A 19,316-nucleotide genomic window follows, 5' to 3' on the forward strand; every position below is an offset into this window, starting at 1 on the left:
CTCTCTTCAGTTCCATCTAGATAGATATGTTTCGCCCATTCACTCACTCAGGTTTTGTTTCTCTACTCCCCATGCAAGAACACCCCGTTGAAAAAGCAAGGGAATGAAAGTAGGCCTATGGCTTCAGAATTCTTCATTTAATCACAATGACTTCTTGTTCTGTGGAAGACTTCCCACATTCTCCTGAATGTAGTTGGGATGGAAAATATGCAGAGGGCAGCAAAAATAAATTCAAAGATAGCTTAACTTTGAGACCGGGAAGAAAAGTGTGAGACTTCTGTTTTAAGGCCTAAACTGCAATGTAAGAATAATTTATATTAAGAATGTAATGGAACATAAAAAATACTTTGTGCTTAATGTAGCATACCTTATTGATAAAAATCAAACCACATGCAGACCACCTCAGTTGTTATTGTTAACTAAAACTAGTAAGAATCATTTTTGCTTATTTAATATAAATAAACTAAATATAACAGTAACTTAAACAACTTAAATTATGAAATGTTGCCAAGTAACTGAAATGGTAGGCCTACATTTAATTATTAAAACTCGAATTGAAATAAATATTAAAGTGTCATCGAATTATAAACAACTAATACAAATGTAAAAAAAAATGTATCAAAACGACAATTAAAAAACGAAAATATAAAAATAAAAGTGAACATTTTGATAAATACCATAATAGTAGCCTATATAAATAATACTAAAATAACACTGGTGCGCCTTATAAAAATGTGCCATACGTTACCCATTGTATCTGAACAAAACAATTGTAGTCTACTATACTAAATATATGAAGATGATGGAAAATAAAGTGTATTTTTTTCATAATAGTGTTTTATATCACAGTTACAAAGTTTTTCAAATACATCTTGCGAGCTGTTGATTAAGAGAAGTGCCATCAGGCCCAGGAGAGAGAAGAGCAAAAGGTAGGTTTGCACTCCATATGCATTTCTTATAGTTACATAATGTAGACAAATGTTTGCTCCAGTTTTTAAACACTGTAATACAGTCACATTGATGTAACTATAGTAACGAGGAGCCGTCCATGACTTTACATGTGGTCAGTATTAAGGATGGATGGTTATAATAAAAAAATAAAAAAACACAATTTGAATGCATTGATACAATGACAATACATAGTGCCTCGTTTCTGAGGGGCTTCTCAGATCGAGGACCCTGGCAGAGGCCCGTCCTCCATCTTTGGTTACTTGGTCTTAGTAGTTAAATTATGGTTAGTGAAAACTATTTAAACTAAGTAAACTAGTTTCAAGCTGTTAGATAATAGACATCATTTGCATATTGCGCAACATGTTTCACCTTGCAGTACGTGTTTCTTTTACCACTGACAACTTGGTTTTAGTGGCTGCAGCAATTTTGCTTTTACTTTTAATTTAGCCTACTGTAAAACACACGTAGACGCAGATTCATAACTGACTGTCTCTAAGTTTGAATACCATCGTGTCTTCACTGTTCAAAGCTGGAGCTCTTCCATAAGCTGTCAAAGGGAGCGCCCAGTCGCGTCGCGTCGCGTCGTTCCTCTGATGTCCGTGAATACTTCCTGGTCCAAAGTTGTGTGTACTTAAATCAAAGTCATTTGAGCATGAAGTCGGATGGTGAACTCACAGCAGGGAATTACACTTCAACGGACACACACACACTTCTCTAAACTGAGGAACAGAGAAGTTCAATAGTATAGCCTAATTTATTATTTAGCGTTGACGCTTAGCAAACATGATGCGAACAGATGAACATTATCCACACAACGGAACCCTGAAGTCTCATTGTGACCAGAAACAACAGGAAAACAACAGTTTGAAGAATGGATATCACAGAAATGAAAAGGTATGTCAAACTGCATTTCATCGTAAAACACGTCAAGTTAAAGTGTTCTTTTAAAAAAATAAAGTTAAATGGGTAGGCTACCAGGGATAATATTTAAAAATGTTGATATTACAGACAACGCTGCTACTTTTCTACAACATGTTCAACATGACATACCTTTTCATTTCTTAGCATGGGATTTCAATTGGGACTGGGAGGTCCGATTCATTTGACCGAATCGGTTCGTTTAATTTAATCATTTCAGAAGAACGATTCACCAATTCGTTTTTGAGTCATCACTAAAATATGCTTAAAGTTCATGGGCGCTTCTGGTAATGAAATAAATGTTTACTCTTATGTAAATTAGAATAGTAACCATATAGTTTAACTGTTAAAATTGTGTTAGTTACCTAACCACAGGCAAAAACATGGTGGCTTCTCTCTTAAAGGGATAGTTCACCAAAAATGGAAATTATGTCATCATTTAGGCTACTCAATAACTTTAATAACTAATATGGGGCCCTACCCACATAAAACATAAACATAATAGAGCATAAAAAGCAAGGATTCCTGTTAGTTTGCATCAATGGTATATTATTTTATTACGTGCACTTTCAGCTTCATGAACAGGCAGCTCAACATATAAATAATCCAACCTTATTTGATTAAAACTATATACAATTATAGAAACTTCACTTTTAGTAGACTGAAGAAAGCTTTTCTTTTGTTGTCCGATATCTTTCGTTTTTCAGCATATGCACATTTCATTTCCTCTTGAAATTCTTTTTCTGCTCAAAATAACATTTTAACCTAACGGCAAAAAAGGCAAAGGTATAAATACATAAACTACCGATATTATACTACAGATCGCTTAAGCCGTAAACGTCGCCATGGAAACCGCGAGTTAATCAGAGACGTCAGTGTTTTGGAAATAACAAGGTTGATTTCGTAGCTTGTGGCTTTTATAGGAGCAGAAACTTTCGTTTCACAACCTTGTGGTCAATCTACCTTGAATGGTTTAGACATTATGGCTGAAAATCAATATCCTATGGAGAAAATGAATGGGATTTTGCTGGTCTGTTGGGGCCCCCCTTGGAGGGCGGGGCCTGTTTCAATTGAAATGGGTGAAACATAGGTAAGGCCGCCCCTGGTTGTTCCACACCTGTATGAATTTCTTTCTTCTGCTGAACACAAATGTAGGCTAGATATTTTGAAGAATATTGGTAACAAAAACATTTGTTGGGACCCCACTGACTGACATAGTATGGAGGAAGAAAATACTATGGAAGTCAAAGGGGCCCAACAACTGTTTGGTTACAGACATTCTTCAAAATATCTTCCTTTGTGTTCAGAGGAAGAGAAAAACTCATACAGGTTTGGAACTTTAGGGTGAGTAATGATGACAGCATTTTCATTTTTGAGTGAACTATCCCTTTAAGAGAGAAGCCACCATGGTTTTGCCTGTGAATGTGATTACTAACAATTTTTACAGTTGAACTATATGGTTTCTAAAAACAAACTATGGTATTTGTCATTAAAAGTTAATAATTGGTTATGCAAGATATGGCTTAAGCACACTTAGAAATTACATTTATTATTGACTTATGTTAATTGGACTGTGTAGTATATCTTTGAATATCATTTGTCTGCTAAATTAAAGTGCCATTAAAACAATAGTAACTATATTATAATGTTTTGTTAACCTGTGATATTGTAGGTGCATAAAAATGGCACGGCAAACGGTTTTCATCAGCCTCTAGATAGGGGTGAAGATTCATTCGAGGAGGCCCCCATGTATGTGGCTGTCCTGACATACATGGGCTATGGAATTGTCATCCTGTTTGGCTATTTCAGAGACTTACTAAGAGCTATTGGATTAGAAAAATGCCATCAGGCCCAGGAGAGAGAAGAGCAAAAGGTAGGTTTGCTCATCTAATACATTTTGCACAGTAAACACCATGTAGAGTTTGTCTAGTTTTCATACACAAAGGGAAGAGAATCTTTATTATTATTATTATTATTATTATATTTAGCATAACCTCATGTAGGCTAAACCTAATACTGAGTTGGTAGGACTTATTTTAGGATTAGAATAACATCTTTCTATGTGTCTAAAGGGCAAATGTTCTGAGAGTTGCAAACTTAACATAAAAAAAATAACTGTAAAAAGATGAGTATAGGCAAGACAAATTATTCTCAAACACAAAGTGTTTTCTTTCATGTCATTTGATTTACACACTGTTCACTATGGAAAATCTCCATGATATGTGTGAGGTGATGCTGGGGAGGTTAATGACGCAATTAAACCCCGGAGGACCGTGACTTCATTATTTCCGCTCTCAGTCTGTCCGTTGAGAAAAGATGCATCTTTTGTGCACATTTCTCACTCAAAGCTTGTGGTATTACATTAGATGTGATTATTAAAAAGGCATAAATTGAGTTTTTTTTTAATTTAGTTGGCAAGATCATGAAAACGGTAAGCTTTCAGAGGGAGTCACACCTTTAGTAAAATAGTGTTATATTGGTATGAGTGAACAGTGAACACATTGGGAATATTTTGTTCTGTGCTTGCCATGTTTTCCATGATCAGCGTGAATCACTCCAGCCAAATTGGCACTGTCTAAATCTTCTAAGATAGCTGTAATCTTAAAGTGTACAAATATAAATCAGTAAGAAGTGAGTGCAACAGATATTTCAGTGTAAGAATGCTGCAGCACCACCTTTTGCCATTAATATCCAATGAAAATAAATATATTAACCGGAAAGAACAGGTTTCTGCACATTTCACAGAGTGTGCTTGATATGTTGGCCCATACACTCCATTAGCATTTAAGAGCAAAATTTACATAATCTCACAGCATTTCCATTCTCCCTTTTCCTGTTTAACAGAGGTTTCTATATTGTCGTTTGAGTCACACACCAGCAAAGTTTTAAACTGTGCTTTGTGTTAAATGAGAACAAACAAAAAATGGCTATAAGAATCAATAAGAGTGCAGTTTTTGTTTGAGCTTTGAATGTGTGATCTAAAACGCTGGGCGGAGATCAGACACCTCCTCGGTGACCAGAAAAACTTGAGTGGCAGTCAAAAGCTTATGCAAAAAAACTTGTAAAAGTCAGACTGCAGTTTGGTGTGGCTTTGTTATTTTCTGCTGTCTTAACTATCTCCATAACTAGGATTCTTAACATAATAAAGGCAGGACAATGAGGAGTCTGCATAGCCTCTTCTTTGTTCTTTGGCAGAGTTTACTTAACGACAAGATGTGGGTGAGTCTCTCAGGACTCTGATACTCACAGAGCAGATGGTTTTGAAACATTCACCCGGTTGTAACTACCCACATGTAAACAGTGTCTTTTTATGGCTGATCTTGGGTCACCTGTCCCTCTTCTTTTTTAATGAATAGAGCATATTGCGGAAGGGAAGCATGAAATACTGATGTTAGGTTCGTGTTAAAAGTGCTTCTGGTTGTTATGTTGTAATTGATTTCTTGTATTACAGGACTTTGTTCCACTTTACCAAGATTTTGAAAACTTCTACACCCGGAACATGTACATGAGAGTCAGAGACAACTGGAACCGGCCCATATGCAGTTTACCCGGTCCGGTTTTTGATCTCATGGAAAGGGTAACGGATGATTACAATTGGACTTTTAGGTAAATCTATGCTTTGCATAAAACAAGCCTTATAACTGTTGAAAAAAGCAGGATGTTCCTGGTACAAGGTGTTGATTGTCAAGTCTTACTAACTAGCTTAACCAGCAAAACTGGTTTACCAAATTCACCAGAAAGCCCATGCATTTTTTGACCGCACCAGCACTAACCAGCATAAACCTGTTTTTTCATTCATACTAGTACAATATGGTATTTTTATCCAGAAATAAATATATTTAAATATGATATTATAGTCCTACCATTAAAAAATATATATATATTTTTTAAGAAATTCATGCTTTTATTCAGCAAGAATGCATTAAATTGATAAAAGGGGACAGTAAAACTTTTAAGTTGTTACAAGAAAAACAAATAAATGGTGTTCTTTTAAACTTTCTGTTCATCAAAGAATCCTGAAAAAAAATTATTAAGAATATTAAGAAATGTCTTTTGAGCAGCAAATCAGCATATTAGAATGATTTGTGAAGGATCATGTGACACTGAAGATGGTAATGGCTGGTGAAAATTCAGCGTTCACATCACAGGAATAAATGACATTTTAATGTATATTACAAACCACTTATTTGAAATTGTAATAATATTTCAAAATATTACTCCTTTTTTTTTACTGTATTTTGGATCAGATAAATGCATTGATGAGTATAAGAGATTTATTTTAAAAACATTATATCAACATTTTAATACATTTCATCAGAGGAGAAAAATATTAAGTTACAGTTATATGATTTTTGGACCTTTTTCCTCATTTTGTTCTGTAATTTCAGCTCATGTTATTTATTGTTTCTTTCAATGGCCGCCCTAACTTGAACTGCTGCTTTATATTGCACAAAGTTCTTTTATATTATACCCACTGATTAGTTCTACCCTAGAACAAGAATGATCTATGTACAGGCTAGTCAGGATAAATCAATATCAATAACGGTTTGGTTGATGTGTTTCTTCTCTGTCAGGTTAACAGGGAGAACCATTGAGAACGTCATAAACATGGGCTCCTACAACTATCTGGGTTTCGCTGAAAACAATGTTGACTTCCTGAAAACCGTAGCAGAGGTGACCAGACAGTATGGGGTGGGCGTCTGCAGCACAAGACAGGAACTAGGTATTTGTGTGGTTACACCACAAACTAAACGTATCTCAGAAACAGGTCACCTATAGCATCCAACATTGTTTTCTTAAAGGGGGTCATCTGATGCCCATTTTCCACAATTTGGTATGATTCTTTAGGGTCTTAATGTAAAGTTTGTAACATACTTTGGTTAAAATTCCTCAATGGTTGTGTAAAACAACACCCTTTTTACCTTCTCAAAAACAGCTCTGTTCACAGCGACACGTTTCGGTGCATGTCTCTTTAAATGATAATGAGCAACTGCTCACCCCACCCCTCTCTTCCGTGGGGCGTGTCGACACAAGACACGTAAAGTGCTGCCTTGGCAGACGGTATACAAATGGCTGAGGGAGGAAATATGCTAATACGGGACAGTCCGTCTGCGGTCGGGGGTGGAGCATGAGCAATATGACATCATATTGCTCAGAAAATCCAAACGGCTTGATTATTGAGACTGTTTAGGCTTTTTGTGGATTAAAAGAAAAGGAGTGAATGGATTACCACACACTGTAAAGACACATTTAAATGCAAACACCATATAAAAGTGAATTTTGCGTCCTATGACCCCTTTAAGAACAAGCATGGTAGGTTGTTTAGCAACTATTATGGTTTAGTAAATGCCACAATAAACCCGTTAAAAGCATTTTTTCCATTTGTGATCTGACCTGCTTTGAGCAGCGTTAACAGAATTCCTCCTTCACCAATAGATTTATTAAAGGCCCAACCTGTTTTGAATTTGCAACGTAAGTTGATGATTGACTGACCTGTTTCATATCTCTCTCAACAGGTTTATTACATATGTTATGATAAATCAAATGACTCATAATGATCTTCCTATATTCCCATGCTGACATTTTTTACAAATGTCATGTAGATTGTGTAGGTTAAAAGCTGGCTTGTTTGCACTAAGGCTAAGAGGTGAAATGGTTATCTGTACCACAGTGATGGAAAACCAGAAAATCTCAGGGAATTTTAAAGTGCCCCTATTATGTTATTTTAAAGGCTACTCATTTTGTTTTGGAGGTCTCCTGCTATAGGTTTACATGCATCCAAGGTCAAATAACACTTACATTTTCTCATAATATACATTATACATCACCTAATTTCTCAAAGGCTTGTTTTAAGATTCAGTCTCTCTAAACCCCTCCTTTCCGAGAGCCTACTCTGCTCTGATTGGTCAATAGGTCCAGTCTGTTGTGATTGGTCTACCGCTTAAAAAGCTCATCTCAGAAACAAAACGTCTGTTAGCATATTTGAATTTCAGCTTTCTCAGCACTTGATACACAGTGATGCAAACAGTAACGATGGCGTCATTTTTCTGTATCAATTCCAGCGTGAGTCCTCATCCGCATTCCTGCATCAAAGTAGATTCGCAGCGCAGAAAATAGCGTCTTCTCGACATGTCACAACACAAACCAAACTCTTCCAGGCCTCAGCTACAACAACAGTGTTTGAGGGCGGGTCAAAGTAGACGTTATTTGTGGGGCGCCAATGAAGACCATGGCATTAAGCACATTTGTTACATTGTTATGTAGGTATGTAACAGGAAGTAAGACTGGAATTGCTGATGACTCATTTCAGCAGTTCAGAATCGATTCTTTCTTTTAGGAGACAATAACTTTATTTCTGTCATGACAACTGTCTGAGTGTTTGGCATGGTAATGGGTTTGACAATGTTGAGATAATTGGTCTTGGTGGAATATATCTGCTACGCTGCTGCTGCTGTTGGTTATTGCTGCTGCAGAGCAAGTACGGGACTTGCTACATACATGACACGCTGCTGTGAACAAGTAAGATAAGCTGCTTTAGCATACAAGAATTACCCATAGCAGATCTATACAGGTGGAGCTAGGGAAGATGGAGAGTTTCTGAAGTGTGCTGCACTGCAAAGGCAAATGCTAACCAAGTATTAAAAGGTTGAGCAGCGAGTTTATTGGCTATTGATACGGTAGGAACCGATCAGCTGTGCCCTATAGAAAATTATATCATTGCAAGCATTTGAGTTAAGGACCTATTAGCCTGCGCCATCTAGAGTTTCATTACAGAACTTTGTATTTGTAATGAACAATTTTTTTTAAAACATTGCAGACGTTTTACATTCACAAATACCTATATTACACACTGCATGAAAGGTAATATTTGAAAAAGCATGATTTAAAATTGTGATTTCCAGGCTTGAAAAGTCTGTAGTGAATATAGATTTTTATTTATTTATGCTGAATTCTATTTAATTGGTTGGAAAATTATTTTTAAAATGCCTATTGAGTGATCACAAACAACTTTCATGGAAATTCATTGGTAAAAAAGCTGTGGAAACCCTTGATGGAGGTTTAGAGTTTAGTCCTGTTCAGTGGCACAATTGTAAGTACTTTGGTTAGACCGATGTTCTTGCATCTGGTTATTCTGGTTTGTTACATATGTGACATTTTTCTTAGCTGCTTGATGACTGTCGCTACCTGTTCTGACATCACATGAGCACAGTTGGGTCAAGTACACATTACAGTTAAACTGGAATTTGTTGTCACTGTTTTATTTCACTTCCCTAAAAATGCACATCCCTTTTAATGATATATTTTTTTCATCAGATAATTCATATCCGTAGAAGTAGGTGAAGTTAGTAATCTGAGATATGTTATCTTCGGTCCTATGCAGTGAATGTACTACTGTGGTGAATCTGAGCCAAATATCAGAAACGGACACGAAAAGAACACGTGATCATGAGTCATGGGAGTATTTGTGTGTAAAGTCCTTTTCGTATCATTCATTATTCATTTGAGGGATTCATTTCTTTCTTTCTGCATCTCTCAGAGTCGTTGCTTTGGGATATATTTCTGCTAGCCCTCTGTTAAATGAGCAATAACAACTAACCCCACGACTCCCTATTAAGATGCAGTTCTAAATTAGACGCATGTGTATGTATTACATATTAAGGATGGGCATTTTTAAATAATTTTGCAGTCAATGTTCTTAAACAAAAAATTAGTAACTGATTATTTTAAAATTCTTTATTTTATTCACAAACATTACATCACAAGTGATTCAAAATAATTATAAAATAAATATTAACTTATATATTGTTTAAAAGTAAATTTATGAAATATGTAAATTATTAAAGTATATAAAAATAGTTTATATTTAAAAAATTAAGTATAAATATTCATGAATCTTGTTTTACTAAGTGTTTAAAGGGTTTGACTAATTAAAGAATTAGTAAATTCTTAGTAAAGTAGTAAATCACAGAATTACTACCCTTAAATTTGTACTGGAAAGTGGCATTGTATCTCCCAAGTGACATTTGATTACTATTTAACTCATAATTATGTGATGTCATGTAATGTTTGTTTTGTTTCACTATAACGTGGTCACGGTTGACAGGATGTTTTTGTTCTAACTGCAGGATCAATAAGGCCTGTGTTTGTTTTTGCTGACAGGTTTTAAGACTTCTACATCAATCATTTACAGAAATTCTGCCTGGAGTGTCTCTGTGTCTTTAGAATTCATTAGTGTGTGTGTGTGTGTGTGTTTGTGTGTTTTCAGTCACCATGGACTATTTAAATGTACAGGAGTTAACATTAAGTTACAGTTGTCAAACACTAATATCACTGAAGCACGTTGCACTTATGGAGGAGTCGACAACATAATGGGTTATTTAAGTGTCACATTTATTGTTATGAGAGCTAAATGTTTCACCATGGTGATGCAGTCATTGTACAACCAGTGGGTGGCAAATGTTGTTTGCTGCACTAGTTTCTTATGAGACAAAAGTTGTCTTTCTCCAGTGCGCTTAAAGGTGCTATATGAATTTTTTAGCGGCCTCTATCGGTGATGTTTCAGATTGCAACCAATTTTTACAAGAGCGCTCGTGCTCTTGCGCGTGCTCGAACACAAGAGCGAGCACTCATGGTACACGGCCACACTGAGACTTTCAACACACCGGAGAAAACATCACACAACATGCTGGAAACTCATGTAAAGTCCCACTGCAACGTTACAATAATAGGCTACTTTTATCAGCTTGACGTTGAACTAATGCTCCATGCTCGTACCATGATAACGTTACATTGACTGCATTTAGCCGACATGTGGTGTTAGCATAAGGCATTTCACTAACTATTCGTGTCTTTCACAATCAGGCAGCAATGTCAACATAGATGAATGTATATGATAAAGAAAACGGTTAGTGACTAGACTGAACAATTTCAGTGTAACAGTAAGACAGTAGGAAGTAACATTACTGTACTGAACGTGTCTGGAAATGTGTATTATAAACAATATGATAGTAGTGGGATGAGTGATGTTAGACAGTAGATCTAGTACATAAAATAAAAGTTACATCCTAAAGCACCTACTTTTTGTAATCCTGGAACAGTCTTTTGTATTCATTTCATATCTCATGTATGTTGTAGTTTACCTTGCTATTTCATTACAGTTTACCATTATTTATTTCAGCATATCTGAAAACTTGTAATTTATCACAATAAAAATAGCGGAGGTCTCTCCATAATTCAAACGCTCTGCCGATGTTGATCCGTGTTTTCGTCCTCAGTCGATCCGATTCACGTTTGGCCTGACGAGCTTCAGCAGATACATTTTTGTTTTATTTTTTATATTAATGTGGAGTTTGTGTTGGAGTCTGTGTTGTGCTGGAGGCAGGTCGTTTTTTGGTGTTATCAGACTCCATGTCGTCAGCTGCAGTGCCGTCGCATAGACTGTATCCGACCTGGAGACTTCACATAGAAATAGGAATACTGGCCTTCAGAGGTAATAGCAAAACCCGACAAGTGGATCATTGTAATGTGTGATTACAACCCCTTCACACACAGGCAATAAAAAAAGGATTCATTTTAGAAGAAAAGTTCCATATAGCACCTTTAAGGAGCTCATAAACCAGATTTTTTCATTGAACTACATCCTTTTTTGTCTTATTGGAGCTACTTGAAATATTAATCTATTTTCTATTTTTTTTTTTTTTAAATCATTTAGTATGAATTGAGCCCAGAACAGTTCATAGCACCAGTGTTTAAATGAATTTTGCACATTTTAAACAAGTTAAGCTTTAGGTGTGCTTTCGATTATTGCAGAAAATAATTTGGCTGGTCCCTCTGTTTTTAAAAACAAACAAAAATAGCTTTTGCAATAGAAGTCTATGAAAAAAAAAAAGTGAAGCTTGAAATTACAGTTGATCAAAATTATTCAACCCCCATTGCAAATTAGGCTTATTAGCAAAATTCACAGACTTTCAGCGGTTTGTAAATGAACACATCAAACAATTAAAATAGCTCAACACAACAAATGTTTCCCCAAACGTTTAATGAGTTCTGCAGTCTCAAAATTATTCAACCCCCTGAATAGAATCCTCACAACAGCACACATCTACAAAACAGGTGTTGTCTCAAGCACACCTGGTGCAACTAATGAAGCCCTTGATTAGTTGCATCAGGTGCGCTTGAGACAACACATGTTTTGTCTGAAGCTTGGGTGTCATTGGACCTTCCAACAGGACAATTATCCCAAGCATACCTCAAATTCCACCAAGGCTTGGTTGCAGAAGAAGACCTGGGGCCATCACAGTCATCTGAATTGAACCCCATAGAAAATCTCTGGTGGGATTTGAGGCTGTTGCAGCACGCAAACCCAAGAATATTACTGAACTGGAAGCCATTGCTCATGAGGAATGGGCTAAGATAAGGTCATAACAGCAAAAGGGTGTTCCACTAAGTACTAAAGATGCATGCCATGAAGGGGTTAAATAATTTTGAGACTGCAGAAGTCATTAAAAGTTGCATTTTCAGTTGAATTTGGGAAAACCACTTGGAACATTTGCGGTGTTGAGCTATTTCAATTACTTTTGTTTGATTTGTTCATTGCAAACTGCTTAACGTGCAATGGGGAAAATGTTATGCTTTACTCTTTGTGTATATGTATTATTCTGGTGCAGTTCCTTGACCCATAAACTTTCACTGTAAATATTACCATAAACATGATTTTCTGTGGTAGTCTGTGCCCACAGATAATGTTGACCGAGCTTAATTTGTATTTAACCCTGAACATATCTCTGTTTTCAGAGCTGTTCCCATCCATTTAAATTAAATTAGGTTAAGGTTGAGAACTTGCTGTTTTATGGGCAGTTTCTGCTTGTGTATACACTCCCAGCAGGTGAATGAGATCTTCATGGGTCTCGCTCTCATTTCTCACTTCATTAGACTACTACAATACTCCAGTTACAAGTCAAAACCCCTATGTGTTTCCTCTGTATTGAGCGAGCTTCTCAGTTATCACTGAAGTGCAGTTTAGCCACCCTGGACCTGATTCAGGTTTAATCAAACCCATCACGCTTCAGCTGCTGCCGTGAGAGGGAATGATCAGAGTAATCAATGGTGTTTTAGCTCTCAAAGCTCTCAAAGTCAAAGCTCTCCAAAGGAATCATGTAAAAAGAGAGGTATTTATTCACAGACCAACACTGAGTGTTGTGCATTCACTCTTGACTGCTGTCTTATTCGGTAGGAAATATCTGTAGCCCGAATACCTTTATGGTCTTTTTGCCACTTTGGTGTGTGAGAGGGGTCCATGGTAGCAGAAAATGATGGGAGCCAGACTCCAATTGCCCACATGAGTATAGTGGTGTTTTTAAATTCTTTAATTTGTATTGTATGTATGTCTGCATGGTTGTGCATTTAGATTTGAATGAATAATGTAATTTACTTTCTAATAACATTCCAGAACTTTAAATTGAATTTTAAAGACCGCAAACTGGATGCAGACCTGTTATTCGAATTTAAATTTAAGGAAGTTCAACTAAATTGCTGTAAGTATAGTTATTAGTTTATAATATATTTTGTTTGAAACACACAACCATAATTATACAGACAACATATGGGGGATTTCCAGAAACATTAGATGGTATTGATATATCAGTCAGTAAATTCCTCTTCCTGTTACATCCATTCAAATTCCATTTGGACAACAAATCAATTCAAATTCCCACTAATGAGTTTAAAGGGATAGTTCACCCAAAAATCAAAATTCACCCTCATTTACCCCATTCGTTTACTCACCATCATGTTTTTCTTAAACTGTATGACTGTGGAACATAAAAGAAGATATTTTGTGTGTGTTTTTTGTCAATACAGCCATCAAAACTGTTTGGTTACCAACATTTTTCAAAATATCTTATGTGTTCTACAAAATAAAGAAAGTCATACAGGGTCGGAACAAAATGAAAGTGATTAATAATAACAGAATACAATTTTTGGGTGAACACTTAAATTCTGAGTTTTTCCTAGTACTGGTGTAAAAACGTCTAACTAATCAAGGCCTGTTTATTACTTCAAAAGACATTCTGCAGTAGTAATAAAAAAGAACACTTTAGAGATTTATGGCACATCTATAGCATATATATATATATATATATTACATATGAGGCATGGGTCACATTTTTATCTCATAGTATCAGATATTTTGATTGTTTTTGTCTTAACATCATGGTAGTATTGTTGAGTATTTGTTTAGTATGTTTGTTTCCCCTATGCTGGCACTCTCTGAGCCTCTAAAACTAGAAAAGCTGGAGAAGACATGCTGAAATTTCTAAACTATTTTCCTCCAAAGCGGTAGAATGCCTAATCTTACCGGGAAAGACTGTGGTCTAATAAATTCTTAAATTGTATGTCTGTGGTTTTACAAAAAAAAGAAAAGTTTTTTTTTTTTTTTTTTTTTTTTTTTATTAATGTAATTTTACATCCAAGGGACATGGATGAGAGCAGACTTCTACTGTTGTTCTTTTGTCCTTTCAGAATGCTTTCAACACTTCCTGTTGTTCATGGTCCTGAATACCTTCTGTAGTGGACATGGAGAGTTGTTGCCTTGGATTTTATTTGTTCAGATCTTCAAGTTATTGATAATCGCAAGCAGAGTCAGTCTCTCAGTTTTTCTTCACTTTCTCTGGTCTTGTGGTTAAAGAAAGTGGTCAGCACATGTGTTGCTGACATGTTGAGCTGTGGTGCTCTGGCCTGTGACATTTTCTGTTCCCATTTATTGTACAAAGAAAAGAGACAAGTCACCAAGGAGAATTTTGTAAACTGATTTTCATAAAAGTAAACTTTTCATTATCTTTTTTTATAGGCAACTTCAGCATCCATGAGAAACTGGAGCGACATGTGGCTGAATTCTTGGGTGTGGAGTCTGCCATGGCGTTTGGAATGGGTTTCGCCACCAATTCCATGAACATTCCAACTCTAGTCGGAAAGGTCAGCGTTTAAAAATTAATCCTTAACGGTGCCTCTTTATTTTTTACATCTGTCTTAAATCACTCAATTTTATCTGCTGAAGTGAGCTCACAAGTGTTGTATATTAATCCATTATCTCAGGGCGCCTGCTATTAATTGCCACAATAAAGAGTTGTTCACGCACTACAGAATAACCCAATGAACCAGCACACTAAACAAACCCCTTGTTAAAAATGATGCTCAATCAGATAAACAAGCACAGTTAGAACTGACACTGTTTGTTTAGGGCGTCTCATTAGGGGTTGTTTATACTGGGCCCAATGATGTGGTCGTCATAACCAGCTCAGATGAGAAGACCTCAGGATCTGGATGTGATCCAGAGGGCTGGGGGACTTTCTTAAGGATTGTGCTGTGGGGGATGTTCTTCACTTAAGAAAGTCCTCATTATGTATGTTGCAGTCTTGAGGTATTGGTGAAGCAGTGAGTCCAACAACTTGTCCCTTCTGGAGGAGGTGTCCGTTCAAGGCCTCTCAAGTTGAAGAGGAGATGACATCAACCATTGTTGAATCAGGCCAGGCTCTTCTGATATTAAGAATTCGTCATCCAGTTCACAACAAAAGATCTGAATGTTAAAAAGTTCAATTCATTTGAACAAAACCTTTTTTTTTTTTCCTGAAGGTTCATTTAAATGAACTGCTTCCCATAGTTGGTAAAGCTGCCGACAGCTAGCAACACCAAGGCTGGGGTTCGATTCCCAGCGAACATGCTCAGTGATAGAATGCCCTGTAATGGTCCATTCACACAGAACGCATGTTTGCATTCCACTGTGCTGCTTTTCCATTGTTGTTCTATGTAAACATGCACTACTAGACAAGACGCGTATAACCATTGTGTTCGTGTCTCAAGTTAAAAGAAGTTAAACGTTTTGGGGGGGAATGCGCATCTCAAGAGCTGACGTTTCTTTTTATCTTTCCACTGACCTGTGTCTCACGTTTGTAATTGGAAAAACGTGTTCTTTGTGAATGGTCCCTTAGATGCTTTGGATAAAAGTGTCTTTCAAATGCATAAATGTAACTCAACTGATTTAAGTCATTATTCAGTTGTGTTCCCAGACGTCATTGCATGTCTTCTTTGTTGACAAAATATAAGGATGGACTTTTAATTATTTTCTCTCCTTAAAAGGTTTTTTTTTACTATTATATGTGTAAGAACCACCTCTCGGGTGACCAATGTCCAGACAGATCATTCCCTATCTGGGGCAGGATTATATTTAAATGAGCTCAAAATAATTACCAATTAAGATTCAATGACAGAACAGGAGAGAGAGAAGATAATAAAAATAGATAAAAAAATAAAAAAAATAAAAAAAGTATTGTATAATACGTGCACGCAAGAATACTATGGAGAGAGTGATCTGCCATGTTTTTTTGCATTTTATTATTTTCAAGTTCTATTTTATTATTTGATTGGTATCACTTTATTTTACAGTCCTGTTCCCCATGTACATACTATAAACCTATTATAGTTATTACAATAACTGGGTAATAACTAAGTACTTAGCCTGAACCTACCCCTAAACCTAACTTTAAACAGTTAGTTATCCAAAAATGAAAATTCTGTCATCAATTACTCACCCTCATGTCGTTCCAAACCTGTAAGACCTTCGGTTATCTTTGGAACACACATGAAGATCTTTTTGATGAAATCTGAGAGGTTAAATTCTTAACCACCCACAGGCAGCAAAGTCATTGCAACTTTCAAGGCCCAGAGAGGTAGTAAATACATAGTTAAAATAGTCCATGTGACTAAAGTGGTTCGATCTTAAAGGGGACATATCATGCTAAATCCACTTTTTTAGCTCGTAAATGCAGTTTTGTGTGTATTTGGAGTGTTTATAAGTACAGAAAATTTGAAATTAGTCTCTTCGGGTGCTTCGTTGATATCTTTATATTCTGTTTTGGTCATATTTTTCAACCTGTTCCGATTTTTCTATTATCTATGACGTTTTTTGAACTATCACAGTATTTGCAGCGGAACTGCCAAATAAGGACATCGACTCCCGGCCCAACACTTCGAGCAATCCGCCATTATTATTTCTCGCTGTGATTTTGTAGTCCAAGCTCAAGAATGCAGAAGTTACGAGAGGGTAAATCAAAATGTTCGGTTGTTGGATGTAGTAACCCACACGCTTCATTACACCGTCTCCCAGCACCAGAACCTCTTCGAAGTGTCTGGTTGAGTTTTATTTTTCACGGAAATGTACCCACATCTGTGGGTAAAGTCATTTTTGTGTGCGCGAAGCACAAGGATAAGTTAACTAACGTTACTTCAGCAACCTCCGCCAGTATATAGAAGGATTTGCCGACAGACTTCGTCTGATTGAGGGGTCAATTCCTTCTATCTTTGGAGACGACGAACAGAGCACTTCGGTAAGCTGTAAATAACGTTAATAAAAAATAAAGTACTTTACTTTCTTAAAACACATGTCAAGTCAAGTCAAGTCATCTTCATTTATATAGCGCTTTTAACAATGGAGATTGTTTCAACATGGTTGTCATGGTTTAGCAGTAAGTTACCTTTGTCTTTCTTTTTCTTTTTTTTTAAGTACACGTCTGTAGCAGTATTACTGTTGTTGAGTTTCATCATGACAATGGTCATTTAGCTGCTGTGTTTTCTGATGCTTTTCTAAACATAGCATATTTTCAATACAGATTTTTAGTGGTAAAATTAGGCCGTAGTCATTTGTCTTGATAGTGTGCAAGAGAGATAATCGACTTTCACTTTATTTAGAGGGCTAAACCAACATTTGCTGTCAAAGGCTGTCAAACAAAACCCCAGATGTGCTCAGACACAGCTTTCTATGAAAACTCTACCTCATGTCAAAAGTGCAGGTTCGTCGTCTTCATTTCCATCTCGCTCCGGGTCCGACTCTGGATCGAACATGTAAGGCTTGATGGACAAGTCTTCCGTTGTTGACATTTTGTTAATAACATGTGAATAAAACGTTTCTGTGCCGCTAGATAATCCTATCTCTGCTATCAAACTACAAAAATGGCCGAACGGGGTGGAGTTGAACCGAGTGTCACCTCTGCGAGCTGGAGAGGGGGCGGGGTATGAAGTGTCTCACTTGCATTTAAAGAGACCGCACCAAAACGAGTTGCTCTCAGACGCACATCAGAAAAGGGGCCTGTGGAGCTATAATAATGAGGAATTCAGACCCAAGCATTGCAGTTCTGCTTTATATAGACCACCAATGTATGTTTTATATGTATAAAGGAACGATTTAAAAGCATATGTACCCTTAAGAGAATACTTTTTTGCGCAAAAATAACGACATTATTCAACAATCTCTTCTCTTCCACGTCGTTCTCCTACGCTGTTGACGTAGTGTAAACAGTGCAGCGCTTCCGGGTTCTACGTCAGAATGTAGGTTCACCATTGGCCGACGCTGGTCATGTGAGCACCTTGACGCATGCATGTGATGCTGACGTAGGAGCTAGCCAGTAATGAGCCGACATTCTGACGTAGAACCAGTACTTTCTTAGGTAAGTGCACATAAGTGCACGTACTACTGTAAAATAAAGTGCAACCCTTTTATTTTTACTCTTTATATTATTGTATGGTATTTAGTATGACTTTCTGTAAAACACTGTAAACAGTGTTTTAACTGTAAACAGTGTTTTTAAAGGTGCTATATAAATAACGCTTGACTGTTTGTGATCGTGTTTTGTATGACCCTCACATTATTATTTCACACAACATGTTATTGATGGATTCCTGCTTTAGATTCCTGCTTCGTAATGTGTTCAGAGCCATGCAGTAACATATGCTTTGTTTCCAGGGCTGTCTGATCCTGAGCGATGAGCTAAATCACACGTCCCTTATCCTGGGAGCTAGGTTGTCGGCCGCAACCATTCGAGTTTTCAAACATAACAGTAAGTACATATTCACAATATTATGACATTTAAATATCACAGTCACAGTGTGTTCAGTTATCAACACAAGTTGCTTAAGGTTCAACATTCGGAGGTGATCACCTTTACAGTTTGTGATGGTTAGCCGAATAAGTTTAAGCATTAGCCTGCAGCGAGGCATATTCTGGGTTTTAAAATGGCTGTGGTTTAGGGAATCCATTGTAGTTAATGGTATTCTTGTGTAGCTACTGGATGACTGGTGTGCATCTTTCTCCAGAGGATGGAATACATGATGCATGAAGAACAAAAGCTTGAATGTACTCTCGCAGTGCCATGCAATACTTGGTTGTAGGTCCTTAAGGCAAACCTTGGCGACTCTTCATGCCACTGTCTGACCTGAAAATGGTCTTGATAAAAGTGACAGAGGAGACCTGACTGCATCGCACTTGATAAGCTGGCTCAGGTGTATTTGATTAGGGTCAGAACTATAGAAGGTCACTTGAGGTCAACTTGGAATCTCAGAGATCTGATTTCATTGAGAGTGTATGGTGTAACATGGGCGGATATGATGAGTTAATGATA

General features: G+C 36.7%; 1 protein-coding gene across 1 annotated transcript in view; it reads left to right on the plus strand.

Moving 5' to 3' along the window:
* Positions 1–1,454: 1,454 nt before the first annotated feature.
* sptlc3 (serine palmitoyltransferase, long chain base subunit 3) overlaps positions 1,455–19,316 on the plus strand; it is a 37,539-nt gene continuing 19,677 nt past the window's right edge. The window contains exons 1-6 of the mRNA XM_056255017.1: positions 1,455–1,845; positions 3,542–3,742; positions 5,321–5,475; positions 6,444–6,592; positions 14,717–14,841; positions 18,662–18,755. Of these exons, the coding sequence (XP_056110992.1) occupies positions 1,735–1,845; positions 3,542–3,742; positions 5,321–5,475; positions 6,444–6,592; positions 14,717–14,841; positions 18,662–18,755 (835 nt within the window). The 5' untranslated portion in view covers positions 1,455–1,734. The remainder of the gene's footprint in view (positions 1,846–3,541; positions 3,743–5,320; positions 5,476–6,443; positions 6,593–14,716; positions 14,842–18,661; positions 18,756–19,316) is intronic.

Source organism: Rhinichthys klamathensis, unplaced genomic scaffold (assembly GCF_029890125.1).
Source record: "Rhinichthys klamathensis goyatoka isolate OS25496 unplaced genomic scaffold, OSU_Roscu_1.1 h1tg000115l_1, whole genome shotgun sequence".
Lineage (NCBI taxonomy): Eukaryota > Metazoa > Chordata > Actinopteri > Cypriniformes > Leuciscidae > Rhinichthys > Rhinichthys klamathensis.